The sequence below is a fragment of the Macaca mulatta genome, chromosome 6 (genome assembly GCF_049350105.2).
Source record: "Macaca mulatta isolate MMU2019108-1 chromosome 6, T2T-MMU8v2.0, whole genome shotgun sequence".
Classification (NCBI taxonomy): Eukaryota; Metazoa; Chordata; class Mammalia; order Primates; family Cercopithecidae; genus Macaca; species Macaca mulatta.
In genome coordinates this window covers 66,378,093-66,400,852 of record NC_133411.1, presented here as the reverse complement: position 1 = coordinate 66,400,852, position 22,760 = coordinate 66,378,093, and the positions used below count along the sequence as shown (strand labels likewise).

At 36.7% G+C, this 22,760-nt stretch overlaps 1 protein-coding gene across 2 annotated transcripts in view; it reads right to left on the bottom strand.

The window, feature by feature from the left end:
* RAB3C (RAB3C, member RAS oncogene family) overlaps nucleotides 1-7,263 on the bottom strand; it is a 293,717-nt gene extending 286,454 nt beyond the window's left edge. The window contains exon 1 of one of the 2 annotated variants that reach the window (XM_015140007.3): nucleotides 7,015-7,263. In XM_015140007.3, the coding sequence (XP_014995493.1) occupies nucleotides 7,015-7,032 (18 nt within the window). In that variant the 5' untranslated portion in view covers nucleotides 7,033-7,263. Of the gene's footprint in view, nucleotides 1-6,195; nucleotides 6,316-7,014 lie in introns of those variants that run through there. The other variant, NM_001265995.1, reaches the window with a different exon arrangement.
* Nucleotides 7,264-22,760: the final 15,497 nt, after the last annotated feature.

The following is a 22,760-nucleotide window of genomic DNA, read 5'->3' as shown; positions in this document are numbered from 1 at the left end:
TGAGGGGCAAAGAATACTTCTTAGCTTGTTTTATAATCATAATTCCAATACTATAACTTCATGAAGGCATTAAGAGAAAATCATAGCCCAATATCCATCATGACTAATGCAAAAAAAAAAATACTTAACATAATATAATCAAGCTTAATCCAGCTATATACAGAAAGGACAATATATCATGACCAATAGGGTTTACTAAGGAATGCCAGTTTAGCTAAAAAAATCAATCTATGTAATCCGACAAACTAAAGTAGATAAACCACACAATCACATCAACAGATGTATAACATTTGACAAATGTATAAGCATTTGACAATATTCAACACCCATTTATATTAAAAACAAATTTTCCCATCAAATGAGAATCAAATTTGTTCAATATAATAAATAATATCTATACCAAAACAAAAAAACACAGTAACAAAACCCTATAGCGAGCTTCACACTTAATAGTAAAAAAAAAGGAAGGCCTTCCCTCCTAAAATGGGGAACAAGATAAAGATGTCCGCTGTTGTCACATCTACTCGACATTGTACTGGTTATTCTATTCTATTCAATAATATATGGGGAAAAAAAGAAAGTCTTTGGAAAGGAAGAAATAAACTATCTCTATTTGCAAATAATGATAGTTTATGTTGAAATGTTTATGGAATCTTAAAAAAACTAGAAATAAATATAGCAAGGCCTCTGGACACAGAGTCAGACAAACGGATCAGTCTGGATACAGACCCAACCTATAATTAATTGACCTAAATTTCATCAAAATTCAAAAAATCCTCACCAAAAGGCACTATTTAGAATACGAATATATAAGCCACCAAATGGGAGAAACTTTTATTTGTATATCTATATGACTTGACAAAGGACTAAACTGAAGATGAAAGATCTCTTGCAACTAAACAATAAAAATAAATCCCCCAGATGGATAAAAGGTTAGAATACACTACTCACAAGGGAAGATATATAAATGGCCAATAAGCACATAAAAATACACTAAAAACCATTCATCATTAGGACAATTCAAATTTAAATCATAATGAGATAGCAGAAAACACTCATTAAAGTGGCCAAAACTAAAAAGACCATTGACATTACATGTTGTTGAAGAGGCGGAGCCACTAAAACTCTCATACATTGCTGGTGAGAATTGCGGGTCCTCCCACTTTGGCAAAAGATTTTATTGTTTCTTATAAAGCTTAACATATCATAAAAAAGAACAATAGAAAAAACATTTATCCCAGAAATTTTACTTTTACGTATTTACCCAAGAGAAGTGAAAAGATATTATCATAAAAAATAATAGAAAAAACATAGCCTTATTCATAGTATCCCCAAACTAGAAATTACCTCCAAGTTCACAAATAGGATAATGAATTTTAAAAGTATAGTAAATTGATTTTAAAAGTATAATATTCAGCAATAAAATGGAATGAATTATTGAAACATGCAACAACACGGATGAATCTCATACGCATTATGCTGAACAAAACAAGCCAGACTCAAACGAGAACATATTTTTTTGTTCCACAGTATGTTCATACTGCATGTTCTACAGAACTATATAAAGTTCTAAAACAAATCAAACTTTTTTATGGTTAAGTCATTCTGCAGGGCTGAGTGAGAGAGGAGACACAGGAAAATCCCACAGCTAAGCCGTGATTGGTCAGTCTGTCCAGGAGAACCCAGGGATCTCAAGTTCAAGTCTCACCAAAAAAGTTTACTGCATAGGTAGATTAGGAAAAACCATGAAGGAACACTCGGGGTGATTAGAAATGTTCTATATCTTTATAGTGGTGTGTGTTACACAGATTTATACATTTGTCAAAATTCATTAAATTGTTCACTTAAGATTTGTACATTTCAATGTATATAAACATTATTTTAAAAACTATAACTAATGAATGAAAAATGCTAAAGATCTATGTAATTCTGAATAACTCTCAAAGATTTAATCTTCACAGGCTGTAGTATCCTTGGTAATAGACTGACCTACTAAGATGATTCTCACAGAACCTCTGAGCCACATTAATTTAAAAAAGGGGAAAACGGTTGGAAAACCTTTAATCTATATAAGAACTTTTTTTTGAGGTGGCCCAGCTGCTTGTACTTAGCGAGTTGAGTGGGCAAGAGTAGTTTCAAGAAAACCTGTTCTTCAGCATAAACATACATTTCCTTCCTGGAATATCATGGTGAAGAAAGGACTTTCCAATTCCAGTGTAAGCTTAGAATGGTGGCAGAAAATTATGATAATTTTGCAGTTTCAATGGAAAAACATTCTTATACCACAAAAGTGAATTTTTGCTATAGGTTAAGTTTCCTTGCTATCCTCCACTTCCTTTTACAGAAGAAAAGTGTATACTTGAGCAATTAACCCATATGGAGCCAGGAAGAATTTCTCATTTCTCTAAAGTCAATTAGGGATCTTCTGTTTCTGTAAAGGATGAGGACTACATGTCCATTTCTCAGAAAGATAGAGGGATGATCACTGAGGATGGATATGGTTAGGAATTCAACAATAATGAAGTACAAAAATGCCATGTACTTTCCATAGCCAAATAAAACAGTGATATTTAGACTTTAATTCTTTGCAATTTGATTTTGTGTACAGCATGGCTAACTTTAATATATAACTAATGGTTTTTAGCTCCACTTCATCTTCAGCCTACATCTATAGTCCTTCTTCAATCCTCCTCCTCTTTAGTCAAACAATTTCTTTGGCACTCTGCTCCACGCTTTGGGTAGATATATTTCTTTGAATTTTCCTCAGTAGTTAGAAGACTGCATTTATGAAGTGACCCCAAAAGCTCGTGGATAACAAAATGGAAAAGTAAGCATTTAGTCAGAGACAATGAATTCCACTTTGGTCGTGTAAGAGAGTACGTGAACCTGCCAGAAATTATAATAGACAGAAGTAAGCCATTTTAAAAACATTGGCCCTTTTCAAATATTCAGTTTAGTTTATGCAAGTTTATTTTATAAAAAGAAGATAGGGCCAATTTTCCTTTCTTCTGAACCAAATGAATGACTCAAATTATATCAATAGCTGTCTCATTCTTTACACCACCCATTTATATCTTCCTGGGGTATCAAAAGTAATAGAGGAAAGAACATGGGTTTTCTAGACAGAGAGATCTGACAGAAATTTTACTCTATCCTAGTAGGAAAGTTATTTAGTTTTAATAAGTTCAAGTGATCGTGCCTATAATTAGGGTAAGAGTGACCACTAGGATTTTTAAATATATTTGTAAATATTTTTGTAAAATATATCCATACACACATATGATTGTTATATATTATTTATACATATAGAAATTGTTTTATACATACACACAAATAAAATGAAATCTAAGTCACGGGGCTTGGCACAGGCAAGGCACTACATAAACTAGAATTTGTTCAATGTGGCCCCTGAATCAAATGACAATTTGTTAACCAGAGTCTTATCCTCAAGTCATGAGAACTGTTATTTCTCATCTCATTTGGCCCTCAGGATTTATGTATACACTGAATGAGAAGACACGAATGACCAGCTCCTGCATTAGAATGCTAAGCCTATCACTTGGGACACTTACCAAATGCTATTTCTGGTTATTTAGGTTAGAAAGAAAATAAAGATGTCAGAGATTATCATTGTATATTATTTTAGTAATTACTATAAAAAACAATTAACCCTCATATTCCCTCAATTCAGAAAGAAATATGCTTCATAAAATATGCACATATCAAAGATAACTACCTTGAACAGAACACCAAGTTATTTATATAGATACATCAAATGCTTTTTAAAAGACCTTACATGACTTTTAAAAGGCTTCTTTAGAAAATATAAGAAGTAAATTGGGAAATAAGCAAATACATTAAAAAGCTCATATTGTTTCACATCAACAAATGAACTAAATATTTTTAAAAGCAGAGAATAAATCTCTTATTTTATGAAACCATAAAATGAGGTTTTCTTGTGAGTCATCTTCTACAGACCTAAGTAAAAAAATATTTGGGACATACATTTGAAATGATGATGTGGTTCAGTCTTTAAATGAAAAAAAAAGTCAACTATTTATTTTGTTGCATTGTCATATATCAAAGTCACATGAAATGTGATTACAATTCAGAAATATCAGTGCTGAAACATTACTTGTTACTTTAAAATATTCAGAGTAAGCTTATAGTTTTTATCCTATTATTACATATTTTTGAAAATTAATGATAATGGAGATGGGGTCACTCTAACAACAATTTATTAGTTAAATTGAATTAATGTATGTGCTCTAATTAAATATGCTAAAAAGTCTTTGATTTCCTAAAATGTACATTACTCATGACAGCATTTGGAAATTTTAAATTTCAAAAACTTAGTCCAATGATTTAAAAATACATGATAAATACGACAATAACTCTATCCACAAACAAATTAATTTCATTTTACCTATTTTTATTTTAGTTCTTTATTAAAGTTTCGACTAAAATAGAAAATCACAGTGCCTACTACATAGTTAGTGAACACAAAAACTAATTTTAACTATTTCCTAAAATATTAATACAGTTCTGTAATATTTTAATGATCTTTCTGAACATTCTAAGCAACCCCTGTAGGAAAGCAAAATTAATATATAGTGTGGTTAAATTTTTCGTAATTTATTTTGATTGAAAAATATCAGTGCATATATAGAGTTGATTTTATTAACAATCTATTTTTCAAAAATTCTTGGAAATCTTTTTTATTGTGTAAATTTAAGATGTACATGTTTTCATATACATATACATAGTGAAGTATAACGATCTACTTTTAAAGTCTACAATTAATGTTTACTTATAATCAAATACGATTAATTTAGTCAGTTGGCTCCTGGCAGTATCTCCAGTAATAGAAAATTATCATAAACCAATATATCTTGATTGCAACAGCCTGTACCTTTATTGTCTGTTCAGATTCTTTTCACATCAGGTCTATAATGAAAAGCTAAGTCACAAATAGAGGTATTAGAAGACACACAAAGGGGCCACTGTTCCCTGACACAAATCAAATTTTCAATAACTCATAGGTAATTTGACGACTTCCCTTATATAATCCCCAACAAACAATTAAATTCCATAGATTTTTCATTTAACAGTCCAGTAAGGGTTTCTTAATATACATAACCCATAAAATAAATTAAAAGTAAATCGAAGCATATGTTTAAAGTCCTTGATTCATGAAGAAACCAGTTAGAAACGCTGAAGCCCAAATTAATGTCAAATATTTATACTGTTGGGTTTGGCAACAGAGGTGGGTTCTCAAGAGAGAGCACATTCCAAATGATGTTTTCTACTCTCCTCTCAATCCCATTCATAAAATGCCTTTCTGTTACACAGTAGGATCACTGTTTGATCAATAAACACAAGCTGATGTTTAATGTTAACTGGTAGTACATAGAGACGAGAATTATCACTCATCTTTACTTAAAAACAAAACTTAAGCAAGATGTTTAAGCAGAGGCTACTTATGCACCGGAGTCCTTTGCATTTCTCAAAGGAAACAAACCTAAGAATGTGACTGAAATGGGGAATCGGAGAACAAATGGGCACATAACACAAGAAAGCTCAGAGGAGGCTGTCTCCAAAACAGAGTAAACCAGTTGTGTGGACAGTGATGCTGGCATAGCTCAGGGATATGCCAAGCCCCGATGTCTTTGCTATTTTCTGCTGATACTGGGAGCCTAACTGAAGAAACAGGACTTTGAGGAGCCTAACATTGGCTTCTCTTTCTTTAATGCGCCCTTAACCAAGCGGAATTCGCTCTATGCCGACTCCAGTGGGGAGCCTTCAACCCCGAATCTGACCTATCTGCCTTAAATCCGTGAGTTTTCACCGCAATCTCAAACCCCGGATGCCAAGAGAGGAGATCAATGCCAACACGAGATTGCATGCTCCTCTGACTTTTGTTTGCTTGGGTTTTCATTTTAGACAAACACTCTTATCCTCATTACAGAGCCTAGACAGATTGCGAATAGCCCGATCCCCTCATCAAGACAGCCCCAATCACAGCCACACAGAGCGCAAAGAAACCCAACTCTGTTCCCAGGGTCTTGTCACAGAGCCGCATCTCCGCGGGTGGCCGCCTAGACCTTCCCTTACGTTGAACTGTTTGTGCGCGGAGCAAGGGGAAAAGCATCTCTTTCAATTCCTCCCGAGGCCACTCTTTCTTTATGGACCCACCTGCATGGGCGCTTCGTGTCTCATTGTTGACAAATGTCCTTTCTCTCTGGCTAGGACAGCACTGGTCCGGGCTTCCGGTCAAGCGTGCACAGTCCGCGCGCTCCCCGCTCCACACTCAGCACTGTTGGGGTTCGCTAACCGGCTCCAACATCAGCACCGGAGCTGTCCTCTCCTGGCGCCGCACACGCGTACTGCCGGGGAGCCCCGTGCACTCCTGGGAACTGTAGTCTCGCCCTGCGGGGCTTCCCAGCAAACAGGCGAGCGGTGAACTACACCTCCCGGCAAGCAAGCAAACTCCTAAACAGCCTCGATCCGCCAGTCCGGCTCGGCAGCGGAGCCTCCCTACTCCTTTCGAAACGCTCCTGGGTTACCTCTCCCAGTCTCCCCTGCCCTCTTCCTCGCCAGGGGCAGGCGAATGTGACCCCAGCTTATCTCAGCTGGAGATTTTTCTTTGCTAACTATCGCCTTCGGGAGTAGACTGTGAGTTCCTGATTAGAAAACAACACTACCTTGTGCTAATTTCCAATGCAAACGAAGCCAGAGCTGGTCTCTGGACTCTCCGCCCTACCCCCTCCCCATCTGAATCGGGAAAGTTTCTACGTTTCCTTAGGCAGAGTGGGGCAGTTTTACAGTCTCATTCAGCAAACGTGGGGGAGAAAGACGATGAATGGTACACACATAAGGAAAGTGGTTTATCCGCATAATTGCATTGAGAAGTCGCCCGCGCGTACACAGTCACACACACAACCCGCAAACCAAAGTGCGTGAAAGCGAGATTTCTGGCTAAGCACCCCCAAGGAACTCCCTTCGCCTGCTTACCTTTCCATACAGCTCCATTACAACTCGAGGTTCGGAAATTCTCAAGTGACCTCGCTACAAAGGAGGTTAGGGCTCTACGTAGGAAGCGGGGCTAAAATGAAAAGGCACAACACAATAGAAGGGGTAGGGGTGGCGTCTGGCGGAGAGAAAAAGGAGGGACGTGGAGAAGACAGCTGATTTCGATGGAGGGCTTCTTTCCTCTAGAGGGAAAATGTGGAGTCTTCAAGCGGCAGCTGCAGAGAAAAGACTGAGTCTCTTAGGAAGTGCCAGGGGCGCGATAGCGCTGGGCAGCCCCTCCCCAAGCCCTCCCCCAGGCACCTTCCGCCGTCATTAGCGCGCACACACAGCCGCTGGCCGCGGGCTGCAGAGCTGAGAGGGCACTGGGTTATTTACCCAGAGCAAGCCACATAAAATGAACACATTCATCACTGGAACCCAAAAGCACCGTCACAGAATGAGATGGGGGGCCTCTATCAAGTTATCCTGTCCTTTCTTTAACACAAAGTCATTCCTTATATTACAACTATACTCCTCCTAGATTAGTTCAAAAAAATGGTTTTGAAATCTAGGAACTGTACTTTTGTTGGGCTTATCCTTTTCCTGTCAGTTGACTGATAAGTTTGACTATCCATGTGCTCCGTAACTATCTAGAGACAGCCCTCTCTACTTAAAAGTAAATGTTGATCATCCAGCAAATGAGCCCTGCCTTGGCATGAAGTCAAAATTATAATGGAGACAGAGTGAAAAAGGAATGATTGTGATATTGGCATGGAGGTATGAAAGGAAGAACTGGAATCAGATTTAAACTTCGTTGTAGCAGTAGAACAGAGGTTCTGAAACTTAAATGCACTTGAAAATCTGTTGAGACGGAGGTTAAAGTTAAAATTTTTAAGCCACAGGTAGAGATTGATTCACTAGATCTTTTGAGAGGTCTGGAAATTAGCATTTTAAATAAATACCCCAGAAATTCTGATATAAGTGGTTCCCTTGCCATAATCTGAGAAACACTGTCTTAAACGAATCTATGCGTAACACTTTTCCAAAGATGCAAGCCTCAAAAGTGTCATGGTATGGACTCAATAATGCAACAGTCTCATATTGGGAACCTACCATATTCAATATTTCCATAATTTTAGTTGATTGTATTATTTAACAACTCTATAATCTGTCTTCTAATCTTGCAATTAGTGAGAATGTAATGCAATATCACCTAGGTAATTAGTTTTTATAATTATTCGGAAAATACATTTAAGCCAGGTGTGGTGGAGTGTGCCTGCAGTTATAGTTACCCGAAAGGCTGAGTCAAGAGGATCATATGAACCTAGAAATTCGAGGCCAGCCTAGGCAACATAGTGAGACACCCCCATCTGGAAAAAAAAAAAAAAAAAAAAGACATACCTTTAAAAATATAAACCTCATAGTTGAGAATTGTTTGATACTTAGAGAAGTTTCATGTAAATTAGCTAATAACAAAATGGAAAGTTAAAAGGAAATTCAATATCAATATGTATCACAGTAGCACCTTATTAGAAGTACGACTTCTGCATTTTAAAAATTAAGATGTATCTAAAGATGCATCTCTTTAAAAATTGTTTTCAAGAGAAATGCCAACAAAATAATCCTGACATTTAAATGTATATAATTGTTTGGCATTTAATAATATTTGCTTAGCTACTTAGAGCCTGCCTTTCATCAGAACAACTACTGTGTTTTTTGTACTATCATCACTGTCTGAAATTCTCAGAATTCAGTCTGATACAGAACATATTTAAACATTATAAATATTTACCTTGCAAAATTACTATTATTTGAGAAGTTTATGCCTTCTCAACATTTCACTAAAATTATACACATCGTCAGATTTTTTAGTATGTCTTTTATTTGTGGAAGAACCCATGAAAATTTAGTTTAAAGCTGGAGTTTTTAAAAACACGTTGGGGGGAACTTAATTCTGTCCTGTTTATAGTGCCTTAGCTGAGAATTTAAGGTGTGCAAAGAGGAAAAAAAATCTAGTCAGGAGTCAGATAAACCAAGAAAAGTGGACTGAAGCTGACTATCTAAAATCAGAGCAGGAGCACAGTAGCTTTGCTTGAAATCAGGTCACCATCCACGAATTTCATTCCTAAGGTCATTAAATGGCTGCTTGAGCTCCAGCTCTTACATCCACGTTCCAGCTAGCAGGAAGGAGGAAAGGTGAAGGGTATTTCTCCATCACTTTATGTATACCACTGCTCTTATATTCCAGTTCCTTAAACTTAATCTTATGACCATACCTTTTACAAAGGAGGTTGAAAAATGTGATCTTTATTCTGAGTGGACATGTGCCCAGGTGAAAATCACAAATTCTGTTACAAACAAGTTTTCACTGTGTTGACCAGGCTGGTCTCAAACTCCTGGCCTCAAGTGATCCTCCCGCCTCGGCCTTCCAAAGTACTGGGATTACAGGCATGAGCCACCGCACCTGGCCCTTCCACAGCATTTTTAAAAGACTAGTACACTAAGAAGGGATCTTACAGATAATGTAGCTCATTTCTTCCATTTTCTGAGTACAAAATTTGATCCCAGAAAAGTGAAATAACCTACCTAAAGCCCCACAAGTCATCCAGTGCTGTTACAAATACTGGAAAAAGACAACTATTTTGAGAGTATATTGCAATTTACTAATATAATCAAATTTTAAGTGTATCAACTATTTTCATTATCGTTAGGTTTATCTATTATAATTTAAAATGAGGAGGGTCAAAAAGACAAGACACCATCTTCTTCCTTAAGGGGACTACAAACTAATTCTGGAGACCAGATAGATAAATTGGTAACGTGACAATAATAAAAGACATCAGTGGCAGAACGGTGCCTGATATCCACTCTTATCAGTAACTGCTTTAAAGACTTATAGGAAAGAGTAATCAGATCAACGATACTCTCTGGGAAAGTACATTGTACCCCTAAATATGTTCAAAAAGATCATCTGATTATAAATGTAGAATGAGAGACATAGACTAGAAGATCTTCAAAGGAACCTAAAGATCATTTTGTTCTTCTTTCTTAATTTGCAGATAAAGAAATAAAGACCCAAAGGTGAGTAATGACTCACAGAGCATCACACTAATTACCATCAGAGACAGAACTAATATACAATTCATGTGACTTCCAGTCCAGAGTTCTCTGTAAATATATAATATTTCAACAATCACTACTTTGGATGTGAGCACTTATTTGCTGTCTCATAACTTGACCATACTTTCACTAAGAAATCATTAAAATTACCAAACATTAAAGTATAAGTCAAATACCTCATTCAGAAAGATATGCAATCTGATAGTTATCTCTCCTTTGCTGGTTGAGAAATAGGGTATAAGATCTAAGGATAACTGATTATACCTTCTTCTTCAAATAAGGTGCTGGGAAATATTTTTAATTTTATTATTTAAAAATTTCAACATATTAATTAAGCTATAGAACCAAAGTTTTATTATTTTGCTAATTAAAATTAAATTTAACACTACTATCCACATGTTAAGATGGTCATAAAATCCAGTATCAACTGATTTGGCAGAAGTAACATAGGAGTTTGTCTCTTCTTTCTCCTTAGATGGCACAAGAACCCTGAAGCATAGGCTGGATGGGAAAACGGTAGATGCCAGGTATCTCTCTCGTCTTTGATGGTTGCTAATACGGCTCTTTTCAGGTCAACGTGGCTCATTTGCATGCAGGTAGCTCCATTCTCCTCGTGTGAAGCTAAGCCACAGAGATGCTGATTGAAGTCCCAAGACCACAGGCACATAGTGTATCAGTTAGTTTTGCTATGCAACAAGCAACCTCAAAACTTAGTAATTTAAACAACCACATTTTTAGTTCATGATTCTGTGGGTTGACAATTGGGCCTGGGCTTTCCCGAGCAGCTCTTTCTGCCTTGATTTGTGTCACGTATGCTTCTGTATACAGCTAGAAGTCAGTGAAACAGCTCTGCTTCTTGCAGATTGTCTGGCTGTTGGCTGGGGAAAAGGACAGGAACAGTTTTATATGTCTCTGATCTTCCAGCAGGGTACCGTAAGGTTACATGAGAAAAATCAGAGACATACAAGGCCTCTTAGAGCCTAGATTCAGAACCAGCATAGCAAAATTTCTGCTGCATTATATTGGCCAGAAGACGTCATAACTCAGCTCAGATTCAAAAGATGGAACAACAGACTTCAATTCTTGATGGAGGAAGCTTCAAAATCACATTTAAAGAAAGACTTGAATACAGGAAGGTATGGAGAATGTGACCACTATTGCAACCTACCGCATCCAGGCAAGCATCCCCTTGGAGGCTCTACAACTTCAGAGGCTGTGCATTCTGATGAGCCCCCGCCTCTGCTTCTGAAAACCATAAATCTCACCACCTTCCTGGTTTCAGGGGTTCTATCAACCTCATAGGGCACCTCTTTAATCACAGTACATCTGCTGATTAATTTTCTCCTTGAGAAATACAGTTTAATTATTTATGTGGACCTAAACCTTTAGTAGCAAAGATGTATATGGGAAATTCCCTCCAGCATAACATTCATAGTGGATTGCTTCTCTTTCTGGCTGTTAGCTACATCAGGAAGGTAAGTCTTCCTGGACAGAAGGATCAGAAGCCTGGTCATCATTACTGCAAAAAGAGAATATCTTTCATTCTTCCATGAACTCCCTACAGAAAACCAACCAAACAAACAAACAAACAAAAAACAAAAAACAAAAATGACTCCGTCATTTCTCAATAGCCATTCTGTCACAGCACATTTTCATTTAATCTTCTTGGCACAAAACTCATAAGAAACTTGAGTTGGAATTATCAGTCATTCTCAAAACAAATTTTTGTAAGCACTACTTTTTCCACAAAGCATTATCTGTGTCAGATAAATATGACCACTCACAACTTATATTTTTTCTATCTGTTCCTTTAGCTTGTTTATAGTCTGAGTATATATGTGTTTCTTAGAGAAGGATAGCATATCATTATAAAGCACTCATTTAATTCTAGTTCAAACAATTATAGTTGAAGTACACTTTTCTTTATGTAGTCATGATTTTTGGAACATGCATTTTCTTGATTTATTAGGTAATGAACCCTACATAAAAAATAGTTTTCCTTTATAGTAACAAAAGCCTCTTCACATAGAAGCTTATTAAACTCTTAATAGTCACACTAAACACAAATTCCCTAGTACCATAGATGAATATCATGTCTTTATCATGTCTTTAAGAAGGCCAGAGTAGAAGGAGAAGGACAGTGTGAAAGTCGTGTTTATCTAAGACTTACTTTATACTAGGGCTGTGCTAGACGCTTCACTGGTTTAAATTAATGTTTACACGAGCAAGAAGTAATTATGATTGCCTTCTATATTAACAGGAAAAGAGGGCATGGTCAAACTGGGTAATTTGTAGAGAATTTAATAAAGAGACTATTTACCATGAGCAGTGTTAGAGGAAACACAGAGGGCGAGTAGAGTACCCTGGGAATATAAGCAGCAGAGAACTAGTGAGAAGTTCTAGCCAGAAGGGTCAAGGTCAAGAAAAACAGAATCTACTGAAAAGGCTGTTGAAAATAGAGTCTACGGTAGAAGGAAATTACCAACACTCCCACTGGCTGTCTCCTGCTGACTCCCCATTGGCTGAACCTGATCAGAATCCAGAGCCTTGGAGCCTGTTGATGCAGACCAGACACTCAGCCTCCTAAGACAGAGCTGTGTGGAGAAGGGAGAAGGAGGCAAACCAGGAGACATCAGCATATTTCCCCTGCATCCACCCATTTTAAAGATGAGCAAGTTGAGAGTCAAAGAAAATAACTTCAGGAGGTCACCAAGGTAAAACAGAATGTAAAATCAGATCTTTCTTGTTCTCTTTGAATAATATGTGTTCACTACCCTATTGAGTTTGGTAAAGAGAAAATATATATATATATATTCACCATAAAGAGTATTTTCCAAACCAGTTCCATCCCCAACCCCAGCCCCGCCTTTAACTTCCACATCCATATCATCACCAGGACTATCCAGTGAGGGATGGTTACTTTTATCATCACATTTTAATGGGACCCTTTTATAACCTCTATGTTTGATACCATTCATCTTACACTGTTTTTATTTCCTAATATGAACAATTTCACTACTGTTTTAATTAATTGTCAACAAATATCTATTAATTGCCTAATATGTACCACAGCTATTTTTTTTGTTTTTGTTTTTGACACTGTAGAGGATACAACTGATGTCTATATAGACATGGCCTCTACCTTTAATTGGTTATACTCTTGTTTCTGTTTTTTGTTTCTTTCTTCTTTCTTTTTAAAGCACTATATTCTTCAGGAGACCAGGGATCATTTCTGACTTGTTCGCTACTTTTTAGCAGTACCTGTAGCAGTACCTGGAATAGTGCCCAGCACATAGTAAGAGTTCAAAAAATATTGTTGGCCTAATGAATAATAGTTTTAAAATACTGGAAATCAAATGTGATGAAACTCATAAATATGTGACACACATAGTGAGGAGTTTGGAGGCATGGGAAGATGAAGGCCAGGAATAATTACAAAGACAGAGGAAGCTTTTTTGAAAATGGAGATACCCAGAGGAGCATTGAAGGGTGAATTGAGTTTAATAGATATATGAGAGAAGAGTTGAAAATGTTCATGGAAATACGGGATTAAGAGATAAAAATAAAAAATATAAAATTCATTTCTCAACATAAACTTCATCAAATTCAATAAACTTTTGTAAGCTATGATACCATCCATTTAGTTCATCCCTAAAGAATTAAGATTCCTGGAAATCTAACCATATTAATGCAATCTTTTTTACATTATTAACTAAAATGGGTGCCTTTAAAGCTTTTTTTAAGATTACAAGATACAAAGTAGTCAGGAGATCATATCAGGACTGCAAGATGAGTGCCTAATGATTTCACATTTAGACTCTTACAATATTGCCCTTGTTTGATGAGAGAATGAGTTAGGAGCATTGTTGTAATGGAGAAAGACTATTTGGTGAAGTATTTCCAGATGTTTTTCTGCTAAAGTTTTGGCTATCTTTCTCAAAACACTCTCATAATAAGCAGTTGTTATTGTTCTTCGGCCCTCTAGAAAGTCAACAAACAAAACGCCTTCGGGAATCCTCAAAACCTGTTGCCATGACCCCTGCTCTTAGTTCACTTTTGCCATGACCTTTGCTCTTGACTGGTCCAATGGCTACCAAGAGGTACCAAGAGGTAGCCATTGAGATGTCAATTTTAGCCAAGTGAGATGTCTATGGTGTTGGCTATTGTTTCTGTTGTTAATCGTTGATCTCCTTCAATTAGGACAAACAAGATTAATTTTTTTCTTGCCAACTGATGTGGATGGTCTGCTGTTCATCTTCAACATCTTCTTGTGCCTTATCTTCAAATTGTCTTTTTCCTTCTTAAAAAGAGTTATCCATTTGTAAACTGCTGGTTTCTTTGGGACATTGTCCCCATAAAGTTTTCATAAAGCCACAATGATTTCACCATTCTTCCACCCAAGCTTTACCAAAAATTTAATGATTGTTCTTGCTTCAATTTTAGCAGAATTCATGTTGCTTCTATAGGGGCTTTAAAAAAAATAATGTCTTATCCTTCTTAGTGCCTCAAACTAGACCTTGTTCAAATACGTTAAACAAGTTAGTATGAGTTTGGTTTGGTGCAAAAAAATGTTGAAGTCTATACATAGCTTTTTCATAACACTTATTTTCCATAAACTTTTTGAAGATCCCTTGTAAATGGTAAGGGCATTTGGGTACTTTAAGCTTAAGGGGAAATGGTTCAGCGGACTAAATTTTTCCCAGAGGAAATCAAGACAAGTGTGATAAAAGGGTAAAGTTTGTCCTGGAGGAACCAACTGTGCCTCTTCTGGTGCCTTTCTTTCTCTTTCTTTCTTTCTTTCTTTCTTTCTTTCTTTCTTTCTTTCTTTCTTTCTTTCTTTCTTTCTTTCTTTCTTTCTTTCTTTCTTTCTTTCTTTTCTTTCCTTCCTTCCTTCCTTCCTTCCTTCCTTCCTTCCTTCCTTCCTTCCTTCCTTCCTTCCTTCCCTTCTTTCCTTCTCTCCTTCTCTCCTTCTCTCCTTCTCTCCTTCTTTCTCTCTTTCTCTCTTTCTTTTTTTTTTTTTTTGAGATGGAGTCTGGCTATGTCTCCCAGACTGGAGTGCAGCAGCGCGATCTTGGCTCTGCTCACTGCAAGCTCCGCCTCCCAGGTTCACGCCATTCTCCTGCCTCCGCCTCCCAAGTACCTGGGACTACAGGCGCCCACCACCACGCCTGGCTAATTTTTTGTATTTTCGGTAGAGACAGGGTTTCACCGTGTTAGCCAGGATGGTCTCGATCTCCTGACCTCGTGATCCACCCTCCTCGGCCTCCCAAAGTGCTGGCATTACAGGCGTGAGCCACCATGCCCGGTCTCATTGGTCTCTTTCTTGTTGTCTCTCCTCCTGCCACTCTGGAGCTCCTCCTTTCCTCAGCAATGTCTGCTGTTTTAAGTTGCACGATACAAAACGAAACAAAACAAAACAAAAACAAACAAAATCACCTGCCCAGCTTGCTCAGCTGTCCGTCTCAGCATATGGCTTTGTTTAGTGACTTCTACCAGTAACCTAAGAATGTATTTGTTTGTTTTAATATTTTAGTTTCGCTATCACTCCTATGGGAAGTTTTTCTCAACCTTTCCAGGTGTATTCCACTATGTCCTCCTATAATACTCATAGCTTCTGCCATGACAGCAATTATTGGGATACATTGAAGTGGTTTGTATTGTAGCCCCTCTCTCTGGAGCAAGGAAGAAGAGGTCTGGGGCTGTCTTGCTGTTGCTGTTGTATGAATAACTATGTCTATCCAATAAGCCTCCAATAAGGGAGGATTTTCAATCACTTTATGAATATAATTTTACTTATCTCTTCTCAAATGCTGTATTTCATGCTGGTAAAGGTGCTTTTCTTGCCGAAGGAGTTTTTGGAACCCTGAAAATTACTTTGTAGTTATACCTAGAAATAGGACTAATTTGATTTGAGAAATACGACTGCCAATCATCTTGGTTTAACCAGGACTCAAGAATTTTTGGGACTCGGGGATTTTCAATGCTAAATCCTAGAAAGTCCCAAGCAAAACAGGGCAAATTGGTTCCACCATATTGGAAAATAAAAAACAAATAATAATAAGCTTCCTCTGTGCACTATGCTGTGTCTATAAATACTAGCCAAGGTTATGTTTAGTGCTGCAAAATTTAATTTCTGATCTCACTTTTTCATCCCTTGAGTAATGGAACATTATGTCTTTGTAGGAAAGCACTCACCCTGTGCATAGTGAGTTGAGACAGAGAATTCATAGACTTTGTCAATTTATGTTGCTTTTAGCATACCACAATAATTGGTTCTCTCAAAGTCACCTTTTATGCCTTGTGCTATAACTGACTGGAAGAACTCTTAAGTAGAGAGCTTTCCCTTTAGATGGTTTATTACAGATGAATTCACAGGAAATCATTTTTGTGGTTGTTGGTTGTTCTTAACTCTCAGAAGTTCCTTGAGAGAGAATTACTTTCATCCCTCAAGAGGAGATACTGGGTTGGAACACAGCATTCATACTCAAGCACTTCAGCGCTATTTGGATTGAACCAAAATGAATTTAATTCTTATTCGACTCTTTCCATTATTTCCTTATTGTGTTCCTTGTTTTTGCCTGTAGTAAAGGGCATTGGTGGGTGATAGAACAAAGATAAAAAGCAATACAAGATTTTAAGGAATTAATTTTCTTATTCAGGAAATAAGGTGGATGGAATATATAGTATTGGAAGTACTCTCCAGTCTAACACGCAAAGCCGGGAGGGGGCAGCTGCTTGGCACTTTCATTAGCTTGGAAGCCATAGAATGGTTATCAATGTAACGTACATAGCTCAAATGATTTTCTGGAACATCAGGGATAAGATAAGGATACACAAGAAAAAAATTTGCTCCCTGTGTACTTTATGTTTTATAGCCTCATGAATGATTGGGGCTTAGATTGCTCATTTATTTGTTGCCTCATTCTCACAGATCACAAGTACGTATCAAAGGCAAACCTAGGTCAATCCTTTTAGGCAGAAGTCAGCAAGTGCATTTAATAGCTGGCTTCTCAGGAGCATGCATGAAGCTTTTTACATGTGCCGTTTATCATTTTCTTCTCACATAAAATCTACAAGGTAGATATTATGACGGTTCTTGTTTACAAGAGAAAATCAATTGAGGAGTGGAAAGTTTAAGAAGCTTGCTTTTTTGTAAGCAAAGATATAGATAGGTGTTCCAATCCAGGTGATCTGACCCCAGAGCTACATGCTTATTTACCATGCCAGGACTTGCATAGGTGTGAACATGTATCCTTACCCTTTTTTTTTTTTTTCTTTTTTTGAGACAGAATCTCACTCTGTCTCTCAGGCTGGAGTGCAGTAGTGCAATCATAGCTCTCTGCAACCTTTGCCTCCCAGGCTTAATCAATCCTTCTGCCTCAGCCTCCAGAGTAGCTGGAACTACAGGAGTAGGCCACCATATACAGCTAATTTGAGCTAATCTCAATCCTAGCTTCCACAATCTAAATTTTGAATTTAGGAAATAATCAATGAAAAGATAATGAAAATAGAAACATAATATGAGATAAACACTTTGAGGGAAGAAAACATTTATTAATTTAAAAAGTTAATATTTTCTGAGATTCATTAGGTTTGTGGTCTTGTACAAAAATCCCCTATGTTTATTTTTCTCATTATGTTCTTTATATCCAATAAAATACTGTCCTTTTAATAATCCTGTAACATTGCATTGAAACAAATTTGAAACGAAAGATGTATCATAAAACCTCAGAAGAAAAAGTAAAGTAATAAAGTAGTAACTTTTTATATCTTGATGATAACTGTGCTGTAAGAATTATTATTATAATCCCATTTTATAGGTGAGGAAACAAAGCTGAAGGTAAAGTGAATTGCCAGGGGTCACATGTCAACCAAATTGAAGACCAAAAACTGGAACCCAGTTTTTCAAAAGAAGCAATGGCTTACATGGGACATAGCAGCCATCCAAGGAAATAAAAGGTGATTCCCTGGGTCATCACTCCAGCACTTAACACTACTAGGAAAATTAAGCAGTTAGACTTGGAGAAATAAATATTACCACTAAAAGGAAGTCACTCATGTAACCCTAAGCATTCAGCAAGGCCCTGAGTTTATTTCCCCAGTTGCATCAGCCTTCTATACAAATCCTAAATCTGGATATTGTTTTCATTGATGCTGGAATTACTCTGAGTTGATTAAATTCAACTGGATAAAAAAAAATATTGCTTATGTAGAATTTTCAAACAGTGATACGTTTTGTAACACGATGGCCCTGCCAGACTGAAGTAGAACCTGGATTATTATCATTAATAAAATAATAAGAATAACTTATCATGTGAGTATTTGCTATTTACCAATCACTTTCATATTGATTAGGTCATTGATCTCCAGACAATCTTTTAAGTGGAGGATATGCTGTTTTAAACCTTATTTTGTACTTCTTTGATCGAGGGTGGGCTAATAAGACATTTGTAGGTGGATCTGTCCTACAATGATTCATAAATTTATATATAAAAAATTACAAAGATCTTTCAGTATTATTGCATTAAGTTTTGAATTATACTGTTGTTCCTTATCAATTCCCTTGAAACTGATTATTAGAATCCTGGTGGCAAATTTTAGTAGCTTGCAGGTTCCAAAATAACATCCCCATATTTTAATTTTATGGTACTAGAGAGTCTGGAACTAAAGAAGAAAAATAATCATTAGGGTTAATATTTATTTATTACTTTGTTTTCAGAAGGAACTATATACCTTCTGGCAAAATGTTAGTGAGTTCCTACAACAATTATGATGCTTGCTGTGGATAGACAGAGGACCAATTTCATATTAAGACAAAGCAATATAAAATAAACCAGAATGTTATTAAAGTCATTGACCATAAAAATTTACTCTGTGGTTACTATGAGTCAGCAGGTACTGAGAGCTGATTCTATGGCATCAAAAGACCTACATGCAATTTCAGCTACTCCATTTTTAGAGCAGAAAGGTTGATTCACCTCTCAGCTCCTGTAAGCCTTTATTTTCCTACCTGTAATAGAAGGTCAGCCATAGCTTCAGGGCTATTTTTGAATGTATATTCACTGTAAAGGGCCATACTAAAGGGGTTGATGGTCAGAGACACTAGGATGGAGCTGGGTGAGTTTGGACAAATTGAAAATATTGAATTTCTCTAAGCCTCAGTGTCATTGTCTATAAAATACGAGTAATGCTAATAACTACTTCATAGGTATTACCATTATTTTTGCAGAACTGAATAAAGAAATGAATGTATATGGAAATGCTTTTCAACCTGTAAAACACATGCTAGCCAGATCACATTAGTATAGAAAGTGAGTGAATCTACAACTGAAAACATTGTGCTGTCTTTGGATCTTAATCAATTTTCATATTCACTGATGAATTGTGGAGAAAAACAATCCTAAGGAAGGCCATCTTCTAAGTCATGCTTTTAACCTGATTTTAAAACTACTGCCTCCTATTTTGAGGGATCTTCTTTTCACATTGGACATGCTGGGGTTGTTCCAGGGTATATGCCAGTCTTTTTCCTGCTCTTTCTCTGCTACCACCCTAGGCAATCTCATCTGCATCCTAGCTTCAATTTCCATTGATACAGTGATGCCTCCTGGATCCATATTTTGAACCTAGATCATCTCCTCTCCTTTAAACTGGCATAGCTAACTGCTGACTGGTTATCTCCAACAGTATGCCCATAAGTACCTCAAACATAGTCTTCCTCTGCTCCACACCTAATCCTTCTTCTCTATTTCTCATCTTTGTGAATGGTCCCATCATCCACCTACTTCTTTAGGTGAGAAATCATGTTTTGACAATGACTTTCAATCTCCATCATTCCTCAAATTCAATCAATCACCAAGTATTGTTCACCCCACTGTCTAAATATCTCTCCATTCCCACTGCTTTCACCCAAACTAGGTTACCATGATTAGTCATTTGAATTATTTCTTCTAGTTCCCAAACTTTATTTTCTCCCAATCAATTCTTCACATTGTGTTCTGAATGATTTTCCCCAAATCTAAAAATGATCAAGTGTTACCTATACTAAAAACCCTTAGGTGGCTTCTGCATGCCCAGCAGCTTAACGTGACTCACAGGCCTTCACGATCTAGCTTCTGCTCAATCCCATAGTTTTTATCTCTCAGCACTCCACCTTCACTCTCCGTGCACCAGTTTTGCAGAAGTTTCTACCAGTCTTCCACTGTACCATGCTCTCTCTTACCTCTAGCCTTTATCACGGGGTAAGTATTCTGCTAGAAATGCTTTATCACTGTTCTGCCTGCAGCACACATGTGCACACACACATGCTTTACTTTCTTAATTCATACTCAGTTTTTCAACTCTCAAATTAAACTTCAGTCTTTCAGGAAACTTTTCTTACTCGTAACACTCTGAAGTCTAAGCTAGGTATCTGTACTTTTACCATGATAAGGCTGTCTTATAATCACTTAGCTTCTCCTGTAACATTTCCACTAAACCACACAATTGGTAGGAACGAGGTCTGAATCTGTCTTATGTATCCCTCGCTTCTCATTTATTAAGTCAGCGTTCAACTAGAGTAACGGAACCAGTAAGAAATAGACGTTAAGTGATTTATTGCAAGAATAGACCTAAGTGATTTTGAGTACTGGCTGGACAAGTCTGAAATCTGTAGGGCTGGCTATCAGGAAGGACAGGCTGGAACTCAGGCATGAGTTGAACTGAAGTCTGCAGATATTGAACTCTAAGACTCACTCAAGTGTCCTTGTCTGTAAAATAGGAATAATGCTGATAACTACCTCATAGGGCTTGTTTTTCTTCTTCAGGGAAGCCTCAGGTTTGCTCTCAGGGCCTTTCAATGGATTGATCAATCAAGCCCACTCAGATTATTTAGAATAATTTCATTTACTTAAAATCAATTGATAGTGGACTTTAATAATATGCAAAATGTCTTCATGGCAATACCTGGATTAACATTTGATTGAATAATTGGGGACTGTGGTCTAGCCAAGTTGACAAAACTAATCATCACGTATTTTATTTGGTATAGAGTAGGCTCTCAGTAAATGTGTGTGAAATGAACAGACACCCAGACTATTTTGTTGAACAAGGGCATTTCCTGGGTACATCTGAAATGTTCCACTTTGTACTACTTAATTCAGCACTATCATATTATTTATGTCTTTTACTTATCAAAGTTTGTGATTTTTTTTCCTCTTGGTAAATCTGAAAGAAAGAAAATGACATGCCCCATGCTATCTTTGACCCCTCAGATTTCTTTAGAAAGAATACATTCAGGCCAGGTGCAGTGGCTCACACCTGTAATCCCAACATTTTGGGAGGCTGAGGTGGGAGGATCACTTGAGCCCAGGAGTTTGAGGTTGCAGTGAGCTATGATTGTGCCACTGCACTCCAGCCTGGGCGACAGAAGAAGACCTTTTCTCGTACAAAACCAAAAAAGAATCCATATCAATTCATGTCATTAAATGTGACAGACGTTGATCTTCTTGAGGTCGGGGCTGTATGTTAACATTTGTGTGATCTCTCAGCCTTACCTCAGTGTATATGTGCAGTAACTGTTCAATGCAGCTCTGTTGTAAAAAACTAAATTAACCTACTAAGATTTCTTTAAATGATCAATTTATAGCATTTTATATTGCATTTATAAATACTTGCAATTGATCTTGGACTATTATACTAAATGCCTTAAAAGAAGTGAAACTATACATTTGGGAGTAAATTAAAGGTTTTTTCTTCAGTATCAATGCAATGTAAGATTACACATTATAATGAATAATTGTGAAATAATGTTTAATGTAAACATTATATATGTGACAATACTCTGAATACTATATGATGCTTATCAAAATCAGCTAAAATAAAAAATGTTTCTAAGATTACATATTATGTGACTTGATCAGAGGAAGGAGGAAGGAAGTTCAGCATATTTTATCAATTCTAAGATGTCATCAATTGATTACGAGATACACCATTATTTTATTTACCATTAAGAACAAAAGAAAAATCTGTGTCAATCAACCACGGCTCATTATCAGTTATAAATTGCATCCCAAGTTCAGATAAGTTACAATGTGAAAAAAATTTAAAAACTGCATCTCAGAATTGATTAAATGTGATGTGTTATCCGGATTAGTAGTAACCGTGCCCCATCAGGGTGGTGATCGGGTATCTGTTTCATTTTGTCCAAAGTAGAACAAAAAAGCAAACTCAGCCATCATCAAATTATGCTCATCATCTGGTCATTATATTTTTCTATATTAATGGGTGAGCTCCTATGTGTTTTAATTAATTTCCAAGGGATCTATCATTTTACCTTTGAAGTATAATAAAAATGTTTCTAGACCATAAACTTATTCATAACATTGAAGGTGCATTTTGTTTCAGGATGATTCACATGGTTTTTCTTTCCTAGGAGGCTATAAAGAGCAGTGGTGTAGAGTGTAGGCCTTATAGCCTGACTGACAAATCTTGGTTCTTCCTTTCTAGCTACAAGTTAACTAATCTCTGTGCCTTGGTTTCTGCAGCTGGAAAATGGAGATTACAATAGTGCTACTCATGGTACATGATAATGCAATGAGTTTACATGGGTAATGTGCTTAGAAAGTGTCTGATACATATAGTGTCTGGCAATA